The sequence below is a fragment of the Sorex araneus genome, chromosome 2 (genome assembly GCF_027595985.1).
Source record: "Sorex araneus isolate mSorAra2 chromosome 2, mSorAra2.pri, whole genome shotgun sequence".
NCBI classification, from domain to species: domain Eukaryota; kingdom Metazoa; phylum Chordata; class Mammalia; order Eulipotyphla; family Soricidae; genus Sorex; species Sorex araneus.
Genome location: NC_073303.1, coordinates 27,464,913 through 27,485,237, shown reverse-complemented (window position 1 = coordinate 27,485,237; position 20,325 = coordinate 27,464,913). Strand labels below are relative to the sequence as shown.

General features: G+C 59.4%; 1 protein-coding gene across 17 annotated transcripts in view; it reads left to right on the top strand.

Annotated features, from left to right (window-relative positions):
• The first annotated feature begins 1,491 nt into the window (after window positions 1–1,491).
• The window catches only part of SYNGAP1 (synaptic Ras GTPase activating protein 1), a 32,204-nt gene continuing 13,370 nt past the window's right edge, over window positions 1,492–20,325 (top strand). For 11 of the 17 annotated variants that reach the window (XR_008628426.1, XR_008628427.1, XM_055124948.1 and 8 more), the window contains exons 1-10: window positions 1,492–1,633; window positions 5,089–5,210; window positions 7,252–7,357; window positions 13,463–13,554; window positions 13,991–14,112; window positions 15,678–15,831; window positions 16,320–16,418; window positions 18,540–19,166; window positions 19,312–19,456; window positions 19,673–19,817. Coding sequence is in view for 15 of the 17 variants with exons in the window: in XM_055124948.1 (XP_054980923.1) it covers window positions 1,567–1,633; window positions 5,089–5,210; window positions 7,252–7,357; window positions 13,463–13,554; window positions 13,991–14,112; window positions 15,678–15,831; window positions 16,320–16,418; window positions 18,540–19,166; window positions 19,312–19,456; window positions 19,673–19,817 (1,679 nt within the window). In the remaining 2 variants the exon portion in view is untranslated. Of the gene's footprint in view, window positions 1,634–5,088; window positions 5,211–7,251; window positions 7,358–9,323; window positions 9,454–9,587; window positions 9,640–12,973; window positions 13,343–13,462; window positions 13,555–13,640; window positions 13,660–13,990; window positions 14,113–15,677; window positions 15,832–16,319; window positions 16,419–18,539; window positions 19,167–19,311; window positions 19,457–19,672; window positions 19,818–20,325 lie in introns of those variants that run through there. The other 6 variants (XM_055124952.1, XM_055124955.1, XM_055124954.1 and 3 more) reach the window with 6 other exon arrangements.

Genomic DNA, 20,325 nt, shown 5'->3' with positions numbered 1-20,325 from the left:
GGGGCGAAGAGAGCGCCCCCTGCCATTTTGGCTGGGACTGACAGATGCCTGGGCTGAGGAGGGAACAGGGATAATCTGAGGAGCCAGCTGTCCCTGGGCAGGGGGAGTGAGTGGGCAGGCGCGGGCAAGACCAGATGCTCGCAGGTGAGAGAGACGGAGAGGGGCGTCCCTGGACGGGACCGACGGCCATGCTAGTGGGGCCGAGGGCACCTCACACATCGGTGCCGAGACCCCTCGGGGAGAGAGAGAGGAGGGCAGCAGCAGGTTGGGGACGGGGAGCGATCGCCAGAAGCTTTGGTCCCCCATGTCCACCCGATGTCCCTCTCCGAGTCAGCTCGACCCCTCAGACAGGGGTCCCTCCCCTCACCCCACCCCCCTTTAGTGCCAAGACCTGCCCTACATAACCTCCCAGGAGCCCAAGAACTTCCTGTGACCCAAAAATGGAAAGAGGGGCCAATAAGGAGAGAGGTGGGAGGAGGCAACGGAGGGAAGGGCTCTTGCCACAGCCCCTCCCCTGCCTTCAGGGTCTGGGGTCCCCGCGTGGGCTGAGGGCTCCCAAGATCTCTGCCTTTAGGAGTGTGGGTGTGTGTGTGGGGGTCTGTCGCTGAGTTTCGGGCTCTGCCTTCTCAGGACTGAGTTTCCTCTCTGGTGTGCTTGTGGGAGGGCCCTGTGTCTCTGGGGTCACGCTCCGCCGGTCACTCAAACTCCTCTGTGAGTTTGGGGGCGTTGAGGTCTCCAGCTTCAGACAGGAGGGGTCTCTCTCTTCTCCACTCTCCTCCGCAGCGGCAGTGTCTCCCCCCTGAGCTCAGGGTCTGGGGTCTCTAGTCCCTCTCCAGTGGGATTTCTCCACGAGCTCTCAGCTTGGCGTCTTTGGGAAACTGGGACCCCCCCATCCCCTTTTTATTAAGTGGGGGGTCTCAGGTTTGATGTGCCAGAGTCACCCTGGAGTCTGGAGTGGGGTGATGGAGAGTCTTTTGGAACCTGGACATTTCACACAGGACCTTTGACCCCTAAGGGGTTTGGGGGTGTCATTCTGAAATCGAGGGGGTCTCTTATCCTCTACATTGTGAGTTTCTGCCTCAGATTCACCTTCTTGTGGGCGGGGGCAAAGGAATCTTTGTGGGTCTGGGGTCTCCCTGCCCCAGGGTCTGGGATCCCCCTCTTTAGAACCACTGCTCTCTTGATCTCTCTCTCTCTCTCTCTCTCTCTCTCTCTCTCTCTGGGGAGTTGGAGTCAGGGTCGCTCTCCCGGATTCTCACGGAGTAGGGGTGGGGGCTGCAGAGTCTCTCTTTCTCTCTCTCTCTCTCTCTCCTCCTCCTCCTCCTCCTGCTCTCTCCTCTCTCGCTCGCTCCCCCGCCCCCCTCTCTCTCTCCCGGCTGCCGTTGCTGCCGTTGGCTCCTATTCTCCTCCTCCTCCTCCTCTCTCCTCCTCTCTGCTCCTCTCTGCTCCTCTCTCCTCCTCTCTCCTCCTCCTCCTCCACCTCCTCCTCCTTCTCCCCCTCTCTCTCCCCCTCTTTCTCTCTTCTCTTTCTCCCTCGGCCCCCCCGCCCCCTCCCCCCCAGGCCTGATGAGCAGGTCTCGCGCCTCCATCCATCGGGGGAGCATCCCCGCGATGTCCTATGCCCCCTTCAGAGGTACGGTGGTGAGGGGAGGGGAAGGGCCAGAAGGGGGGGCATGGGGGACGGGCGGGGGCAGGGGGGGCAGAACTGGGGCCAGGGAGGGGAGCAGCTGAAATGGAGGGAGAGAGGAGGACCGGGAAGGCAGGGATACGGGAACAGTGGGAAAGGAGGGATTAAAAGCCAGAGGATAGGGACAGATAAGGGTCGGAGGGACCAGGAAGCAGGCCTTGCCAGGGGGCGTTGAGGGGGAAATGATGAAGGGGAACGAGACCGCCAGGAAGGGTGGGAAGGTAGGACAGGGTTGGGGGAAGAGCTGCAGAAATCATTTGGATGTGGGAGCTGAGAGAGATGAAGAAAATACCAAGGAAGCAGGATTGAGTGTCAGGAAAGGAGCTGAGAGGGGGAATGAAAACACAGGGGTGAAGAGAGAAGCCAGAGAGACGAGGGGCAGACTCTGGCAGGGGGCTCCGAGGAGGGTAGGGGGGAGAGAGAGAGGAGGATGGAGGGAGAGGAGAAGGGGCCAGATGGAGAGAGAGGGAGGCAGTGGGGGGGTGTGGGACTGGAGGGTCCAGATGGAGGGAAGAGAAGAGAGAGAGGAATGGGTCGGGGGAGGAGAGACCAGGGCAGAGGGGGGCCAAAATGTGTGTGTTTGGTGGGGGTGGGGGGGCAAGGCAAGTAAGACTGAGTGGGACTGGGTGCAGGTTAGAACCCTGCCCTAGATCTAACCCCCTTGAAGACCCCTGAGCAGAAATGTAACCCCTGGGGGTCTCAGCTACTCCTTTCACTTCTTCACTTTTAACCACCCCCCCTGCCCCCCGCAATCCTTATTTCCATTCCCCCTCCCTCCTCTGGTGTCCATCACCTATATCTGTCCCCCCATATGGTGTCCGTGCCTTATATGAGTCCCCTCCTGTCCTTCCCCCAGAGCACTCCCCTGCGGACCATCCTCTCCCTCTCCTCTCTCTGCCAGGGCCTTCTGTGTCTGCCACTTCTCTACCACGTCTTTCTTGATGACCCCTTTGTTCTAGTCTCCCTGCCAGGTCCACCTCCTTTCTTGTGCCCCATGTCCAGTTGGGCCCTTCCGGTGGATTCCCTTGTCCCTGGGAATTTACCATCATTTCTGCTTCCTTTGCTCTTGGATCCCTCCCTGTTATTTGTCCCCCAGCCCATCCTCTCCTCTCTGCCCCGTTCCCTATCTTGTCACAAGTCTGTGCCTACCCACTTTCCTTTAATAACCCAACTCTTATCACCCATTCTTTTTGTGTTTCCCTCCTTCCCGGGGTGTTGGAGATTTGGGGTGCCAAGACACAGGCATGGTGGCTGGAACAGGGCCTGCAGGAGATCCCCAGCTGAGCCCTGTGAGATTTCTCATCCTAGTAAATCTTTCTCCCTTCTCCGCCGTGTTCCTCAGTCTCTTACATCTGTTCTCCGGAATCATTCTTACTTAAGTCTAGACTCTGTGTGTGTGTGTGTGTGTGTGTGTGTGTGTGTGTGTGTGTGTTGCTCCAGAGTTATTCAGAAGCTGAATTCCCTGTGTCCTTCCCCTCCAGACTCTAACCTGCGTCCCCGTGCCTGCAGCCTGAGCTCCCCTCCCCTTCCCTTTCCATAATGGTTATGTGTGTCAACAGATTTCTCCTCTGGGGGTCCTTGGAGCCTGAATGCGGTGGGCATGTAGCCTGCAGCGTCTGCAGTCTCGGAGCCTTGGTAGTGGTGATTAGTTTCTAAAGGGTGTTGGATTGTCTCTGGGATGGCCTAGAGATAGTTTTAAAGGACTGGGGTTTCTCCATATCTGTGTTCTGGGAGTTCTCTGACTCTGATCTGCAACTTTGGATCTGTTTGGATATGTTTATAGATAAAAAGAGGTGAAGGAGTTTTTATATGTAGAAAGATAGATATAAAATTCTCAAAATTACAGCATCCAGTTGGAATGAAGCCAAAAGGCTAAAACTAGCCCTGCAAGATATCTGCGTTTTATTCTGTCAAGATTTCAGGTTTTGTCTTCCTCTCAACTTGCTGTTACCTGAAGACTAATGTCTGTCATTTTGATGTCATCAATCTGACTTCGCGTTTCTTCTGAAAGTCTTCTGCATTGTGGTGTGTGGCGTTGGGGGCTGAAAGGAGAGAACATTTGCAGGGTTGGCGACCTGGGAAGAACATCAGCGTTGGGAAAGAGGGTCCTGGGGGTTGTGGACGTTGCGGAGCATGGACCTGCTTTGGTTTACCCTCTTTTCTGATTTTCTCTTTCTTCTGGAAATGTTTCTTTTTTTGTGGGGGGCGAGGTGGGGATCCCACACCCAGCAATGCTCAGGGGTTACTCCTGGCCCTGCACTCAGCACTTACTCCTGGTGGTACTCCAGTGGCCTTATGGGATGCCAGGGATGCATCCTGGGTCGGCCATATGCAAGGCAAGCACCATACCTGCTCTACTATCGCTCTCCCATCCCTTCTTCAAAATTTCTGGGGAAATTTTGCCCCAGCCGCACCTCTAGTCATTGAAGGCCTGCTCCTGTTGTAGACCTAGATTTTCCTTTCTTCCATTTTCCCTCTTCAAGTGCCTTGGTGAGGTTACAAATCTCTGGCATGTGCGTCCATCCAGCCCATGGAGACTGGGAGGGAAGTGGGGATGGATGGCAGTGTGGAATCTTTCATCTCTGGCTATGGATCGCAGCCAAGAGATCAATTCCGCTTCTAATCATTCAAACCAGGGCCTTGTTGCCTCCCTCCTCGCTCCGGGCTCCTTCACAGCCACAGGCTGACATCCATTCTCCCCCTTCTACTAGGAGGAGCAGAACTTTACCCGAAGGTTGAGTAGGATTGGGCTACGGGGGCTGGGGGCTGGGGGTGAGGGGGGGTGGGCGCTGAGATTGGCAGAGAGGCAGGAAGTGGGGGTTCTAGTGCTGACTCTGAACAGGCGCAAGGCTTCACTCCCTCTCCCCTTCGGTTGTCTAGCTGTCAGCATCTCTTGCCCCACCTGTTCCTCCATCCCAACCCCTTCCTGCTTCCTCCAGCTGTGGAACTTTCCTCTTGCAGCTGGGTGGGGCCACCTCCCAAGTTCTTGTCTTCTGCAGTTAGTGGGGTACTTTCCTCTTCTCTCAACACCTACCATCAATGTCTGTTCTCCTGCCAAGTTCGGTTTCTCGGGAGTGGATGGATGGAGAATATTCCTTCCTCGTTTCTGACCCTAAGCTTGTGCCCTGTCATGCTCTACAATTCCTGTGCCACCCTTTTGTATTCCTTCCCCTTGATCTGCGGAGTCCCTTGTGATGTGGACCCCTCTCCTCCCTCCCCACAGAGAGAGAGGCTCTTCTTCTCTTCTTGAAGAGTTTCCAGGGGCCTCACCTCCTTGTGTGATCTCCTCCAGCCGGGTGGGGTCTCCTTCTGCCACGTTTGTGGACTCTTGTTATTCTAGGTCTCTGTCTCCCACATGCAGAGAGCCTCCCTTACCATTTCTGTGTGTCTCTGTCCCCCAGATGTACGGGGACCCCCTATGCATCGAACCCAATACGTTCATTCCCCATATGATCGTCCTGGTTGGAACCCTCGGTTCTGCATCATCTCGGGGAACCAGCTTCTCATGCTGGATGAGGACGAGGTGAGCGGGGTGTGAAGGTTGGGGAACGAACTCTGGGTAATGTGGGCAAGATGTGCACCAAACACGGGGACAGTCCTCAGAAGTGAAAAGGGGTGGCACAGGGAAGGCACAGAAGACATCACTGTGAGCAGTGGGAGAAGGCTGGCCGCCGGGCTGGGATCACAGGGGCAGGCATTGTCCCCGGACCCGGGGACTGAGGGCCACAGGAAGGGTTGGGGAGATGGTGGCTTAAGATCTAGGCATGTCCCTGGCTTTACCTGCCTTTATTATGGGATAAGTTAGGATGTGACAGGGAAAGGGGAGGGCTGGGAGCAAGGGTGAAGACACAGGAGTTACTTGTGAAGGGTCCCCGCCAAAGTGACCCCAGGGAATCTTCTCCTTTTCCCCCAAGTGGGCGCGAGGTCTGTCCCCGTCCTGGAGCGGAGTCCTTGGAGGGTGGGATCCTGAGAAGCAGCAGGGACAAGCGAGTGCTCTGGGAGAGTCAGAGAAACCTGGAGGGTTCTGGGAGATGAAGCCAGTGGGGTTGGTGTGGGTGGCAGAGAAGGCCAGACTGGGAGGTGCCAGTTTCAGGGACACCGAGGGCGGCCCCAGGCACCCACTGGATATTCAGAGGAGGGGATGGCCGGGCTGGACGGGGCTGAGAGTGGGGAACTTTGTCCAAGGGGAGGAAGGGTGGGGAAGAGGCAATGGTGGGCCTGATTGGAGAGGATGAGATGGGTGAAAGGTGACCTCGGAGTCCAGAGGGGGCCAGGCAGAGGGTAGGATGGGGGATGCCTCCCCGTGAGATTCGGGCAGTGGGGCGGCTTGGGGGACCAGCTCTAGGGAATGGTAACCTCTCACGGGTGGTGAAAGCTGTACCCCAAAGGCTATTGGGGAAAGTGTGATGAGCAGCGTTGAAAGTGGAGTTTGGGTCCCCCAGGGACCCAGGAGCAAGTAAATATGTGGTGAAATGGTGGGTTGAGAACTGCCGGGTCACGGGGTCCGTGGAGGACGTGGGTCAGAGCAGAAGCATTGTCGCGGGCAGGCCGGGGTCTGAGGGCAGAGTGGTTTGCGAGTCTGAGTTTGGGGCGCTGGGAACGTCTGAGTGGCTTACAAGTGGTCACAGACCTGACCCCAGGTTTGGGGCCCCTACAGGATAAATGGGGGGACCCAGAGGAATGGGAAGTAGCTCGAGGAGGAAGAGGGGAGGCCGGGAATGGAGGCAGGGTCCTGGCTGTGGCCAGCAGGCTGGGGGGCTCTGGGAATGGCCAGAATCCCGGCTAGGAAAAGTGAGGGATGGGGAGGTGGGTGGAACTGGGGGGGGGAAACCTGAGCAGTGGGAGTTGGGGGGGTGGCACTGAAACTGGATGGGCTCAGGAATGGGGCTAGGGACTGGGGGTGGCTGTCCTGTAGGGGTGGAGGAGATTGGAGGGGTGTGGGAAAGGTGGGGAGGGGGCTTTTGAGGAAGAGGCTTAAGGGGAGGGGGGCAGTGGCTGAGGAGAAGAGGGGAAGCAGGAGATTAAGTGGGGGACCAAGGAAGACGTTGTGAGGTGGGGGGAGGTGACCAGGCCCTGGGTGGGGGGCGGGGAGGTTGGGTCCCAGTCTGGCCGCAAGCCGGGCTGTGGGAGGGAGACAAGCTGTGGATTTTGATTATAAATGCAGCTTCTGCTACCCCCGTGACAAGCAGGGAGGGAGGGAAGGGGGTGAGGGAGGTGGGCGGGTGGGAGGAAAGGGGGGGGCTGGAGGAACTGAAGGGCAAGGGGAAAGGGGAGGCTGGGAGGGAAGCCCCCTCCCCGGGCAGCGTGGCGAGAGAGAGGGCTGAGGCTCGGGAGAAAGTGCTCCAGGTGTCTCGGAAGCCCTGGAGGAAGGACTGGGGAGGAGAGGAAGGGGGCGGGGGGCGGGGGCGGGGGTAGGGGGAGGAGATGGGAAGGCAGGAAGGAGAGAAACTCGGGGAGCGAGGGAAAGAGGAATGACCCGGGGGTCGGCCGAGGTGGGCGGGCCGCTGGTGCAGCCTCCCTCGGTGGGCCCGGGAGGTCTGACACCCGCCCCCCCCATCCCCTAGATCCACCCCCTTCTGATCCGGGACCGGAGGAGCGAGTCCAGCCGCAACAAACTGCTGAGACGCACGGTCTCCGTGCCCGTGGAGGGGCGGCCCCACGGCGAGCATGGTACGGCGGCCGCGCCGGCTCGCGCCCCGGACAGTGGCAGGCGGGCCGAGGGACAGCAGGGCCACCGGGCCGCCGGGGTGGGGGCGGAGACGAGTCTCGCTTCCCGAGAGTGGGAGCCCGCCGGGGCGGAGCAGGCGCCCTCCTCCGGGCTGCGGGCTGCGGCCAAGGCCGGGCTGGGGGCGGGGGGGGGGTGGCCCTGGCTCTGTTTCGCTGCCCCTCTCCCCTCCTCTCTCCAGCAGCGAAGTTTGACTGTTTCCCGGGTGCTTGCAAAAATAGTCCGCTTAGATCTGTGGCTTCCTGTCCGAGGGTGCCCGTCCCTGCCCCGCCCGGCCGGGCCTGGGATTTGGGCGCCAGTGACCTAGTTCCTGCCCTCCCGCCAGACCTCGGCCCCACCTACCCGCGCCCGAGTCTTCTTGCAGACCTGGGGCCGGGGCCCTTCCTCTCTTCTTGCCCCCCTCCCTCTTACTGGTGCTGCTATTTCCTGCGATTCCGCCACCCCCTTGCTTTGCCCTTCCCCACTTCTCTTCTCTTCTCCCTGCTCCCCTCTGCCCGCCGTCGACCCCCATCAGACCCCCATCTCTTCGCCCTTCAGTCTGTCTGTAGAGCTATCTCTGCAGTCTGTCTCTCCAACTCTCTCCCTCTCTCCATCTGTCTCTGCCCCTCCCTCCCGCTTTCTGCCCCCCCTCCGCCCCCCTCTTTAGTCATTTAAAAAAAGATTTTTGTCTTCCTGAGAAGTTCGCTTAAAAGGTTTCCATGGGAACAGTGAGGGGAGATGAAGGCAGAGAACAGAGATCTGCAGCCAAGGTGCAGAGAGCCGCCCTCAGCCCCCAGAAACCCCCTTGGCACTGCCCCCGGCCAATGTCTTCCCCTGCCAGGCCCCAGGCCCTCCACCCCCCCAGCAGCCGCTGACCCCTTCCTCCAGCTCCCCTACCCCTCGGGGGTCTCTGCTTCCAGGCCCTCTTCCTCAGAGAGCCTGTGGCCCGGCTCCAACTGCTCCCTGCCTTCCTTCAGTCAGCCACCCCGGGTGGGTCCGGTGGTGTCGTTGTCATGGAAACCTCTGACCTGGGGCTCTGTGGGTAGCACGGCGCAGGCAAAGCCAGGTGGTGGTGTAGTGTGTGCAGAGAAAGTGTGCGCTGTCTGTCACATCTGTGTGTGTGTGAGTCATGTCCGTGTCCAGGGAAGGTGTGTGTGCACGTGTGCATACCTGTGTGCTGTGGTCACGTGCGCGGGAAACATGTTCATCCTATGTCTGGCGGTTGGCGTCTCTGCCCACATAATCCCCATCTTTCTCCTTCCTGTGAGACCTGGGGGTCGGGGGGCTCCGCAGTGCATTGCCTGAGTGCTTGGTAGGGGGCACAGTTGTGCGTCGTCATGGAGATGACGGTGCCGAGATGGTTCTGTTCCGGGGCTCGATGAGGGTGGGGCAGGGGCCCAGGGTATTTACTGGGGAGGGGGCAGGGGGCTCGGTGAGACTTGACAGCTGGGGAACGTTTGAGGCTCCCCGGGGACGCGCGGTGTGCCAAGTGCATGGAGGTCGCGCGGGGGCCCGGGGGATCCTGGGCCTGGGGGGCCTGGGTCCGCGCAGGCGGGCGCCGAGGCGGTGGGCGCCGGTGCCCGGGAGAGGTCGCCGGCCCTTGGAGGGGCATCGGAATCCGGGGCTCCTCCTCTGCGGGGTGGAGCCGCTGCCCCTCGCTCCCGCCGCGGGCTCTGGCGGGGGGTCCTGCTCCGAGAGGGATGGTGGGAGGCCCGGTTGGTTTTGGGGGTCCCCTCGCCCCCCTCCCCCGTCTCTCTCGCGCTGTCTCTGGGCGACGGGGCTCGTGACAGAGGCGGCCACGGCAGCAGCGGTCGCCTAGCAACGGCGGCGGGGCCCGGGCAACGGCGGCAGCGGCGGGAGCGGCGGCGGAGGGAGCCGTTCCCGCGGCCGTCACCGCGCGGCCGGCCGTCCCGGGCCCCGCCGCCGCCCCCACCGCGCCGGGCGGCGCGAGCCGAGCCGGGCCGCGCCGCCCCCTCTCCCGCCGCACCCCACCCCTCCCCCGCGCCGGGGCGGGGCCCCTCCCCCACCGGGGACCCCCGACCCCCCCGGGGGGCGGCGCGAGGTAAGGGCGGGGCCGGGCCGACGAGGCGCGCGCGTGGGGGGGGCGCCGCGCGCGTGGGGACGCGGGGACGGGGGCGCGCGTGTGCGGGGGCGCGGGGAGGGGGGTGGGGAGGCCGTGGCGGCGGCGGCGGCAGCAGCTGCTCCCTCCGCATGTTCTCGCTGCATCTTCCGAGTGGGGGGAGTTATGGTAACTGGAGGGGGACAGTGGAGGTCGGGCGGGGGGCTCGGGGGCCAGTCTCCGTGGGGGAGCTCGCGGGGGCGGTGGGGTGGGGGCGATCTTGGAGCCCCTCGGTGGAGGTGGCAACCCGTGTGTCCGTGTGTGTCCGTGCCCGTGGTCGTGTGCCCTGTCTGTCGGTGCCATGTGTAAGGGGGGACCAGCTCCTCATGCACACATGAGCAGCCAGCCGTGAGCCTGTATTAGCCTGTCTGCCTGCTTCTGGGCTGGGAGCTTCTGGGCCAGTCCCTGGCCTGTGGGGCTGTCCCTGGCCATATTGCTGCATGTGTTCCCCCCCCCCCTCAGTGCATGCATGATGCACGTCCCTATCCTGTCAGTCTGTGTGTGGGCATGATGTGTGGCTACATGAGCAGAATTTTCTGTGTCCCTGGTGGTAGGTGTGTGTGTCTGCATGTGTGTTTCGTCGCTGGCCCTGGTATGTGTGTCAACCCCAGCATGGGTGTCCAGGGCGTGTCTGGTGGTGGGTGCTGTGCAGGTGGGGGCAGGGAGTACGGTGGGAGCGGCCTTGGCGCCCCTCCATTCCGGAAACACCTTTGGGTTAGGCAGGTGTGAGTCCCAGCTCCTCCAGTGATGGGGGCAGAAAAGCTGAGAAGGAGAAAAAGTGGGTAAAGGGAAAAGTAGGGAGGAAGAGAGAGGAGGAGCCGGGGAGGCTTGGTGAGTGAGCCAGGGACAGAATAGCTGGAGAACCGGAATGTGGGAGATAGTGGGGCCAGATTTAGAAGAGAGAAGAGCAGATAAGAACTTAAGATGGGGAGGTGGGCGAGAAGAGGGGAGAAGGGGTCCCGGGTGGGGGCGGGGGGTGCAGCGAGGGTCAGACCTTTGGGTTGAGTGACCTCGAGAGAAGACCTGAGTGAGCCATGGAGCGAGGTAGGAGCCAGTTTGGGCGCAGCAGGTTCTGTGGGCCCAGGGGAGGTGACCCAGACATGGAGGCTGGCTCACAGTGAGGCCTGTTTCTGCAGGACTGTCATTAGAGATTCCTGTCCTCAGCTCAGAGCTGCCCCCCCCACCCCCTTGAAAGCTCTCCCCAACTCTCCGTCATCCTCCTCTGGCAGCCTCTCCTCCTGGCTCAGCCGGCTGTGACCAGAAAGACAGACCAGAGGGGAGGACAGGGGGCTGAGGGACCGGAGGGCAGTGGGGAGAGCTGTGGGCGAGGGCGAGATTAGAGAGGTGGGAGTCGAAGCACTTGCTGTGTGTGTGTGTGTGTGTGTGTGTGTGTGTGCGCAATTGTGTGTGTACACAGGGTGTGTACATGTGTGGGTGTATGCACAATGCCTGTGTTACGGGTCTGTGTAGGTGGCTGTTAAGTGTGTGCATGCGTGTATACATCATTCAGGGCTGGGACATGGAGCCCCAGGATCGCGCTGTGTGCTTCTCAGGTTGGCTCCCCGAGGACACGGGTGTGTGCTGTGTTTTCTGTGCATGGCCCTGCATGCAGCTCTAATGACAGCATGGCCTCGCTTCCTGTCACTCTGCCCCCTTCTCCTTGTGTGTTTCTGCTGTTCTTTGCCTCGCGACTGTGAGCCTAAACGGATGTGAGTGTGCTCTCTGCGTACCTGTGACTTCTGCGTGAGTTCTTGGATCTTAGTTCCTGGTAATATGTGTGAGGTTCTATTACTTGCAAGAACCGAGTGAACCCATTAGCAAATTTGTTCTCCTTCTGTTAATCTTTGAGTTCCAAAGCCAATTTCGGCGGATTTCAAGTTAGACTCTGTGTTTCTATTGGGGGAACTTGCAGAGGGAAGGAATGGCTGACCTAGGTTCCCTGGAATGGTAGTAAGACAGCCCTGTGTGGGCAATGAGAGATTAAGAGAAGATGGGCTGAGCCCTTGACTGCATTGTTGGCTGTGTAGCAAGATTGTGGGTGCATTTTCTCCATGCTGGTGGCAGTCACAGCTGCACATATTGGCTTCAGGGAGGGCTAGGGGTGAAGAGGTTCTGCAGAGATAGTTGTGACCGGAGAATAAAGGTTCCTGTGAATGAAGGAAGGACGTTTTTGCTTTGGGGCTGTAGAGATACCTTGATGTGGACAATCATGGTGGGACTCAAGCATGTCTTAGAGGAGAAACTGGTTTTGTGTGTGTGTGTGTTTGTGTGTGTGTAGGAGGGGAACCATGTGTGTGTCTCATGGTTCAGTGTCCAATTCTGTGGTGTGCTGCCTGTGACTGCCTAAAGGGACTCAGACCACACATCCACGCTAGCAGCTCTGTGGGGCCAGGGGCCAGTTTGTACTCCTCTGTTGCAGTGCTCACATATGTCTAAGCATGTATCCTACCAGATATGTGGGCGGTAGCGTCTCAGAACGTAGACCCACGGCACCCCTGTGCTCAGAGTTGTCTGTATGTCTCATAAGCACCAGGACCCCAATCTATATTTGTATTGTTCTTCCTGTTTACACGTACTCCCACAAGTCAGTATATGTTTCCATGCGCCACACATGTTCTGAAGGGACTGATTAGGGTTCCTAGGTCTGGGACCCACATTTTTGTATGAAAACCATCTTAACACCTGGGTCTTTCCTATTTATTATTTCTGTGGTGCCGGGAATGGTGCCTGGGTCTCCTTCATGCCTTGAAGACATGCACATTTATCTTTGAGCCATATCTCTAGCCCAGTACCTGCATTTTAGAGGTACAGGGAGGCTGGGGACAAGTTGGGGTTTCTTCCCAGTTGTTAAAGCAGCCCATGAGAATGTAGCTGACACCTTCCCTTGTTCTGGAAAGGAGAGGGTTAACAGGCAGCTCTTCCGGTTCTCTCTCTCCACTCCCCCCCTAGCCTGTAGCTTCTTGTTGCCTTGGAGATGGTAGCCCCGCCCCTGATGCAGCACCTGCCCCCCCATTGGCTGCAGTGGTGACTGTGGGGCCGAGGGGGGAGCCCAGGCCTGGGCAGCCATTCTGGAGCTGGAGCCGGAGCTTGGCATCCCCCCACTTGCATTCTCCTCTAGCCCCTCGGCCCCTCGAAATTCTCTGGCAGCTGAACCTCAGCTTCCCTCCTCCGAGCCGCCACCGCTCCAGACTCTTGGCAGTCCCAGCTTCATCCGCATTCACCTCTCCTCCTCTTCCTCTCTCCACCCCCACTTGGGAGTCCCCGAGCCCCCACTGGCAATTGCCCTGCATCCTTCTCCTCCCCTCCCCCTCCCTGCTGCAGTGTACGTGGAGCCCAGCCGAGCCCCTTCCCTCCCCACCCCCCAGCCGTCCCTTCCTGCAGTTTGGGACTCCAGGGCCCTGCCCCTCTGCGCTGTCCCTTCCCGGGCATCCCCCTCCAGTCCAAGGGCGGGGGGGGGGTGGGGGGCATGGGAGGTGAGCCCGGTTTGCCGGATAGACTGAGGTTCCTGGGGGCGGGCGGGCAGTGGGAGATGTGCCCAGCCGTGAGCAGAGAGGCTGCTGGAGGGCAATGACCTTTCACTCAGCCTGCCCCCGCAGCTAGCCCCTTCCCGGGGCGGAGGAACACCCCAGGGCCCAGCTCTCCCATGTCCTTTATTACTGGGGTTTCACTGACCCTCTCAGTCATGGCCCTCTGCTGACTGCCATCTCAGTCATGGGCCTGAGGCCTCCCCCCCCATCCCCTCCGGGGGGCTCCGGCTCGGGTTCCTTGCCCCCTCCTTCCCACCGCCAGCCTTTCGGCCGCCGCCGATGTTCTTCTTGCTGCTTTCCGGGGGGTAGGTGAGGCTGGAGCTGAGGGGTCAGGGGAGGTGGGCGAAAGGGCCGTGGCCTGGGATGGAGAGCTGGGACCAGGGCGACCTCCTCCCCAGCTCCCCGCTGCCCTTTCCCCCCTCCAGAATACCACTTGGGCCGCTCGAGGAGGAAGAGCGTCCCTGGGGGGAAGCAGTACAGCATGGAGGCCGCCCCCGCTGCGCCCTTCCGGCCCTCGGTGAGTGAGTGAAGGCGCTGCCAGATGTGGCTCAGCTGGACCCTCCCCTGCACCCCAGCTGGAGCCTCAGGATTCTGAGAAAGGGGGCAGGCGGGAGAATGGAGCGTGAGTGTGTGTCTCCCCACCTCTTTGGTTCCCCCTTTTTGGTCCTGCCCCCCTGCTTCTCAGACCAGCCCTCCCACCTTCTCCAAGCTGGTGTGTGTATGTGTGTGTGTGTGTGTGTGTGTGTGTGTTTGTGTGTGTGCGCGCGCTCGCACCCGTGGGAGCAAAGGAAGACAAACTGGTAGCAGGGATCCTGTGCCCCCTCCGCCCCCCCTTCCTCGCCTCTAGAGTCTTCTCTTTCCTCCCAGTCCCACTTTCCTCCAGGGACCCCAGCGGCGGAGGGTGGGTCGAGGGAACTGCTCCAGCCCACCGCTGTCCCCATTCCCTTCCTCAGCAAGGCTTCCTGAGCCGGAGGCTAAAAAGCTCCATCAAACGCACGAAGTCGCAACCCAAACTTGACCGGACCAGCAGCTTTCGCCAGATCCTGCCTCGCTTCCGAAGTGCTGACCATGACCGGTATGGGAGGTGGGGGGAGGCGGGGGTGGGGGCGGCTGGAGTGGCGCTATGGGGCCAGTGGCCTGTGAGGGGCGCCTTGGGGTTCCCGGGCAGGCTGGGGGCCGAGAGGGCAGAGGTGGAAGGCCACTGATTGGCTGAGGAGTGAATGTTCTGGGGCCGGAAGGGAGCCGAGGAAGCCGCTTGAGAGGGGCAGGGGGCCGGGAGGGGCCGGGAAGGGGGTGAAGGTGAAGCCAAGGAGGGGCTCCTCCCGGCGGCGCCTCAGCCCGGACGGAGTCCCGGAGCTGTACCTGGAGCACTGGATCCAGAGCCAGGAGGAGTGTTTCTGGGATCTGGGAAGGGGCTGTGGGCAGGGAGGGGGAAAAGCAGCGTTGGGGGGTCCGGTAGGGGTGGGGGGAGATGGGAAGGTGGGAGCGGCGGGGGTGAGGGACCGCTGGGGGGTGGGGGAGGGAAGGGACGGGTCCGGCTGGCTCTGGTACCCGACACGGTGGAGGGGCTTGGGGGGAAGTCGAGGGTTAATCCTGGCCGCGGAGGGCACTGTTGTGAGGCTGGGGTGGAAGGAGATGGCCCCGTTTCCCCTGCTATTGTCTCCTCGGGGTCCCTCCTTGGGCTTCCCCCCCTCACCCCATCCTCCCGAGGGAGAACCCTGTCCTTCCTTCCCCCCATGTCTGGCCGCCCCCGGGAATTGGGCAGGTAGGGAGGTTGGGATAGGTGAGTCACACCTTCCCCTGCCCCCCTCCCGTGTCATCCGAGCTGGATTTGGGGCCGGCGGTGGGGGGGGGGGTGAGGGCAAGGTATTCCTGGCCGCGGGGGCGGGGGGCCGGGGGAGCGTAGCGCTGACGGCAACGGAGCCGAATGACGGGGCTGCTATAAATAGCTGCACGGAGGCTCCCACACCCGCGCTCCCCCTCCCGCTCTCCTGCCGCTACTCCTCAGCCCGCCGGCCCGCCGCTCCCCGGCCCATCCCGCCGGGTGCCCCCCCCACCCCACACGATGGACCGTTGTTCACCCCCTCTGCTCCCCAGGCTCTTCCCAAGTCGACCCCCTGCGTTGCCTCCCTCGGCTCGACCCTGCATCTGTGCGTGTCCCCCTCCCCTCTTCATCCTCACTCCACAGCTTTCTTACCGTTTCCCCGCACCCTTTTGACTGATTCAGCTAAAATTCATTCACTCTTTGAACCATTAAGTGTGTTTTTAGGCTCAAGTCATGTGTCGAAGCCCAGACGAATGTCTAATCTTCTTTGAACTTTTGGTTCCTTATTTCCATTCTGTCCCTTATATTGAGACGCTCATGGAGGGGGGGTGTTAGGGGCACCTAGAAGTCCCACTGAGAAATGTCTCTGCCTCTGGTTCTTTTTCTCTGCCATGGTCTATTCCTGGGTGCCAGTCTCCCCGGCCCCATGGGGAGTGGAACTAGGGGATTCTTCCAGGGTTCCCTCCCTTTCCACATGGCCTGCCTATGTGGGCTGAGCTCATGTGGAAAGGGGTCGGGGGTTTGCATGGCCATGCCCTGTGTGCTGGAGAAGACTGGGGACCCTGAACCCTCTCTCCTGAATCTCCTGCTTCCAGGGCCCGGTTGATGCAGAGTTTTAAGGAGTCACATTCCCATGAGTCCTTGCTGAGTCCAAGCAGTGCAGCCGAGGCCTTGGAACTGAATTTGGATGAAGATTCCATCATCAAGCCAGTACACAGCTCTATCTTGGGCCAGGAGTTCTGTTTCGAGGTACCAAGACCACTGGGTACCTGAGGAGGGCTGAGGGCAGGGAGCAAGAGCAGAGAGTAAGCCACACGGGAGGGGACGCCAAGGGAACAGAGGAAGGGGTGGTGGGGTTTCCTTCCCAGAAGAAGGGATTCGAAAAAGTGGGGGGTTGGGGGGGGATATTGGCACTTTGGTGCTGGGTATAGCGCCATGACATTGTCTGCCTAAAGCATAACCGTCGACACTATTACAAACCATGTGACTTACCTCAATAAAAAGAAATCAGAATGATGTTGGGAGGAGCGGGAGAGATCAGCAGGTCAGGCTATGCGTGTGGCCTGGGTTCAGTCCCCTGATGCCCAAACACAGCCAGGAGTGACCTCTAAGCATCACCAAGGCGTGGCCCCAAATACTCACTCCCCGAGAGTGAGGGGAGGCTGTAGGCAACACAGACCCAAGGAGAAGGTCCCCTCCGCTCCCAAGCCCCGTCTCAGCTCCACACCCCTTTCTAGGTGACCACATCATCAGGAACAAAATGTTTTGCCTGTCGTTCTGCAGCCGAAAGGGACAAATGGATCGAGAATCTCCAGCGGGCGGTAAAACCCAACAAGGTATTGGGAGTAAAGGGGACTCCGCTGGTCACACGGGGGACGTGGGGTGGGGGCCCAGTGTGAGGTCAGTGAGCTGCGTGAGGGAGTGGTTTGGGTGGGTGGAAGGGACCCGGATGAATAGGAGGTGACTCCCATCTTTCTCTGAGTCCCTCATTTCTCCTCATTTCTCTTTCTACCTTGTGCTCTGCTTCCCTCCCGCAGAGATCATAGACTTGGTGGACAGAAGGGCCTGTCCACTGTCCCTGGAACCCTGATGGGTGGTGGCCCAGCCCCTTTCTTAGACACATGCAGCAGGCAGGGGGGGCTGCGCCAGGCCTTGGTGTCTTCTCTGCAGCTGCTGAGATTGGGGCTGGACTAAATAATCTCGAAGGTTCCTCTAGCTTAGAAATTCTGGGAGCTTGTTTCTTCCCAAGACTTTGTTTCCCAGGACAGATGTTCCCAGTTCTGTCAGCTCTTCTCTCTATCCCATTTCCAGTGATACTTTGACCTTCCAAGGGGCGGGGTAGGGGCTCTTTTCTGTGTCAGAGCTAAAGAACCAGACTCAAGATGCTGGGTTCAGTGTTGGCAGGCCAAGGCAGAGGCCCCTTCAGCACAGGGCAGCGTCACAGTCCTCACCCCTGAGCTGTGCCTTTTTCACACTCTCCAGCCCCATCCTTCCTGGCTTATGCTTATTCACTGTCATTGTCATCCCGTTGCTCATCGATTTGCTCGAGCGGGCACCAGTAATGTCTCTCAATGTGAGACTTACTGTTACTGTTTTTGGCATATCTAATGCACCACGAGTAGCTTTCCAGGCTCTGCCATGCGGGCACAAAACACATAATAAGCATAATGATTAACATTATGCTTATTATGTGTTTTTTTTTTCTCAATGTAACTTACTGTTTCTGAGGAACTTTCTAGCTCTCCCCTTAATAGTTTCAGTTTTCCAGTCTAGCTTTAAAAAGAAATCCAAACGGCCAGAGCAATAGTACAGTGGGTAGGGCCACCAGACCCAGGTTTCAACCCTGACATCCCATATGGTCCCCTGAGCACACTAGGAGTGATTCCTGAGTGCAGAGCCAGGAGTCTGAGCACTGCCACGTGTGGCCCCAAAGCAAACAATTAAAAATATATCTTCTCAAGATATAATCTTTGAGGGGCTGGGGTGATAGCACAGGGGGTAGGGCATTTACCTTGCATGCGGCCAACCTGGGTTCGATTCCCAGCATCCCATATCGCCAGGAGTAATTCCTGAGTGCATGAGCCAGGAGTAACTCCTGTGCATTGCCAGGTGTGACCCAAAAAGCAATATATATAAAATCTTTGAGAAGATTATATAAAAAAAAAATCTGTGCGAGAGAATAAAGAGGCTAACAAGCTTGCCTTGCATGCAACCAAATCCTTTGATCCCTGACACCATATATGGGTCCCTGAGCACCACCAGAGCTCATTTCTGAATAACAGAACCAGCAGTAGCCCTGAAACACCACTGGGGCTGGTCCCCAAACACATACCTATATAGATACATAAAGTAAGAAGCTTCCCCGTACCGATCCAAGTCTGATGGATGAGCTACTCGCTGCCTGCATTTCCTAGGGCTACCCTGATAACAACCCCAGGCTGGTTCACTTCAAACAACAGACACGTGTTCTCGGCTTCTTGAGGAGAATAAAGTCTTGAATCAAGGGCCTTGCTTCTTCTGCTGCTCCAGCTTCTTTCACCCCGTGTCCTAACTTCTGGAGCTGGCCCACCGGCCTTAGCAGTCCTCAACCTGGGGCTGAGTCTGTCCTGTTGCAGCCTCTGTCTGCATGTGACCAGCTCCTCACTGTGTGCGTCAGCTCCACAAACTGCCTTTGCCACAGAGCTGTGGGCCACTGCATGCTGGGCCTACGCCATCCCCATGTGACCTCTTAGTAGGGTCACAGCTGCACGCCCCGCTTGCTCCTCGAAACAGGGCCCACCGCCAGGTTCCAGGTGGACAGGAATTCAGGGGAGACCCCACCCAGCCCAGCTCACAACTTCTCCACCTTCTGATCGCTGCCTTAGAGACGGTCTCATTTTTGTCACCGTTTCTTCCCTTTTGGTGTCTGTCCCTCTGGCCCTTCCCCTCTGTCCACCACGCCCGCCTCACCATGGTAGGACAACAGTCGCCGGGTGGACAACGTGTTGAAGCTGTGGATCATCGAGGCCCGTGAGCTGCCCCCCAAAAAACGGTACTACTGTGAGCTGTGCCTGGACGACATGCTGTATGCCCGCACCACCTCCAAACCCCGCTCGGCCTCAGGGGACACGGTCTTCTGGGGCGAGCACTTTGAGTTCAACAACCTGCCGGCGGTGCGCGCCCTGCGGCTGCATCTGTACCGAGACTCAGACAAAAAGCGCAAGAAGGACAAGGCAGGCTATGTGGGCCTGGTGACTGTGCCTGTGGCCACCCTCGCAGGGCGCCACTTCACCGAGCAGTGGTATCCCGTAACCCTGCCAACAGGAAGTGGGGGCTCCGGGGGGATGGGAGGCTCGGGGGGAGGGGGAGGCTCAGGGAGTGGCTCCGGGGGCAAGGGCAAAGGAGGCTGCCCAGCTGTGCGGCTGAAGGCACGGTACCAGACCATGAGTATCCTGCCCATGGAGCTGTATAAAGAGTTTGCAGAGTACGTCACCAACCACTATCGGATGCTGTGTGCAGTCTTGGAGCCCGCCCTGAATGTCAAGGGCAAGGAGGAGGTTGCCAGCGCGCTCGTTCACATCCTGCAGAGTACAGGCAAGGCCAAGGTGCGTGCTGCACCCCCAGGGCAAGGTGACCCGGGTATGGGCACTTGCCGACTGGAAGGGGCAGGGAGCAGAGGGTGTTTCTGGTTTTCTGTTTCCGCAAGTTTGGCTGGCTGAGAGATTGACCTGTGGGTTTTCTGCACCCCAGGACTTCCTCTCCGACATGGCCATGTCCGAGGTGGACCGGTTCATGGAACGCGAGCACCTCATATTTCGCGAGAACACACTCGCCACTAAAGCCATAGAAGAGTACATGAGACTGATTGGTCAGAAATACCTCAAGGATGCCATTGGTATGGCCCGCCCTCGGGTCCTCTTCTTCCCGAACCTGCTACTGCACCCCCAAACCTAGCCGCTCCTCCCCACTCCCCCGCTCCCAGTCCACCCTTCCTGGGCTCGGTGCTGACCGCAGCCTCCAGCCACCTGATTCTGACATCCCCGAAAAGCCGGGCAGCCCGTGGCTCTGCCTGTGGAGAGTGTAACCAGCCCCACTTGTGTGCACACTGCAGGGGAGTTCATCCGTGCTCTGTACGAGTCCGAGGAGAACTGTGAGGTGGATCCCATCAAGTGCACGGCTTCCAGTCTGGCCGAGCACCAGGCCAACCTGCGAATGTGCTGTGAGTTGGCCCTGTGCAAGGTGGTCAACTCCCATTGGTGAGACTGGGAACGCTGGGACGGGGCGGGGGGGACGGGGCCGGTGTCAGGGGAGTCCTGTGTTCATCTGTTCATCCATCTGTCCATCCTCAAAGAGGACCGAGTACGAGTGTTATGCTGGTGCGGTAGCGCAGAGGGGAGGGGCCCCAGTAGTGCCCGCCTAGGTCCCTCTCCACTTAGGAGAAGGGCCAGATTCAGACACAGAAAGCCACAGAGCATTTGCAGTGTCAGGTGCCCAGAGTTCGAGTAAAGCCAGAGAAGGCAGAGCTTTGCTTGAGCCAAGCAGGGAAGGCTTCTGGAGGAGGTGCCTCCTGGGCTGGTCTCTGAAGACTGGATTAGATTCTGCTGTGTGGAGGTGGAGGTGGCAGGCAGTGACCCCTTCAGATATCTAGAACTCTCAGGAGCCAGCAGTGAGGCTAAGTTTAGTGGAAGTCACGGGCCCTAGTGTGGGAAGTGGTGAGGAACGCCCCTAGTGGGGAATGAGATGTCTTTTTTTTTTTTTTTTTTT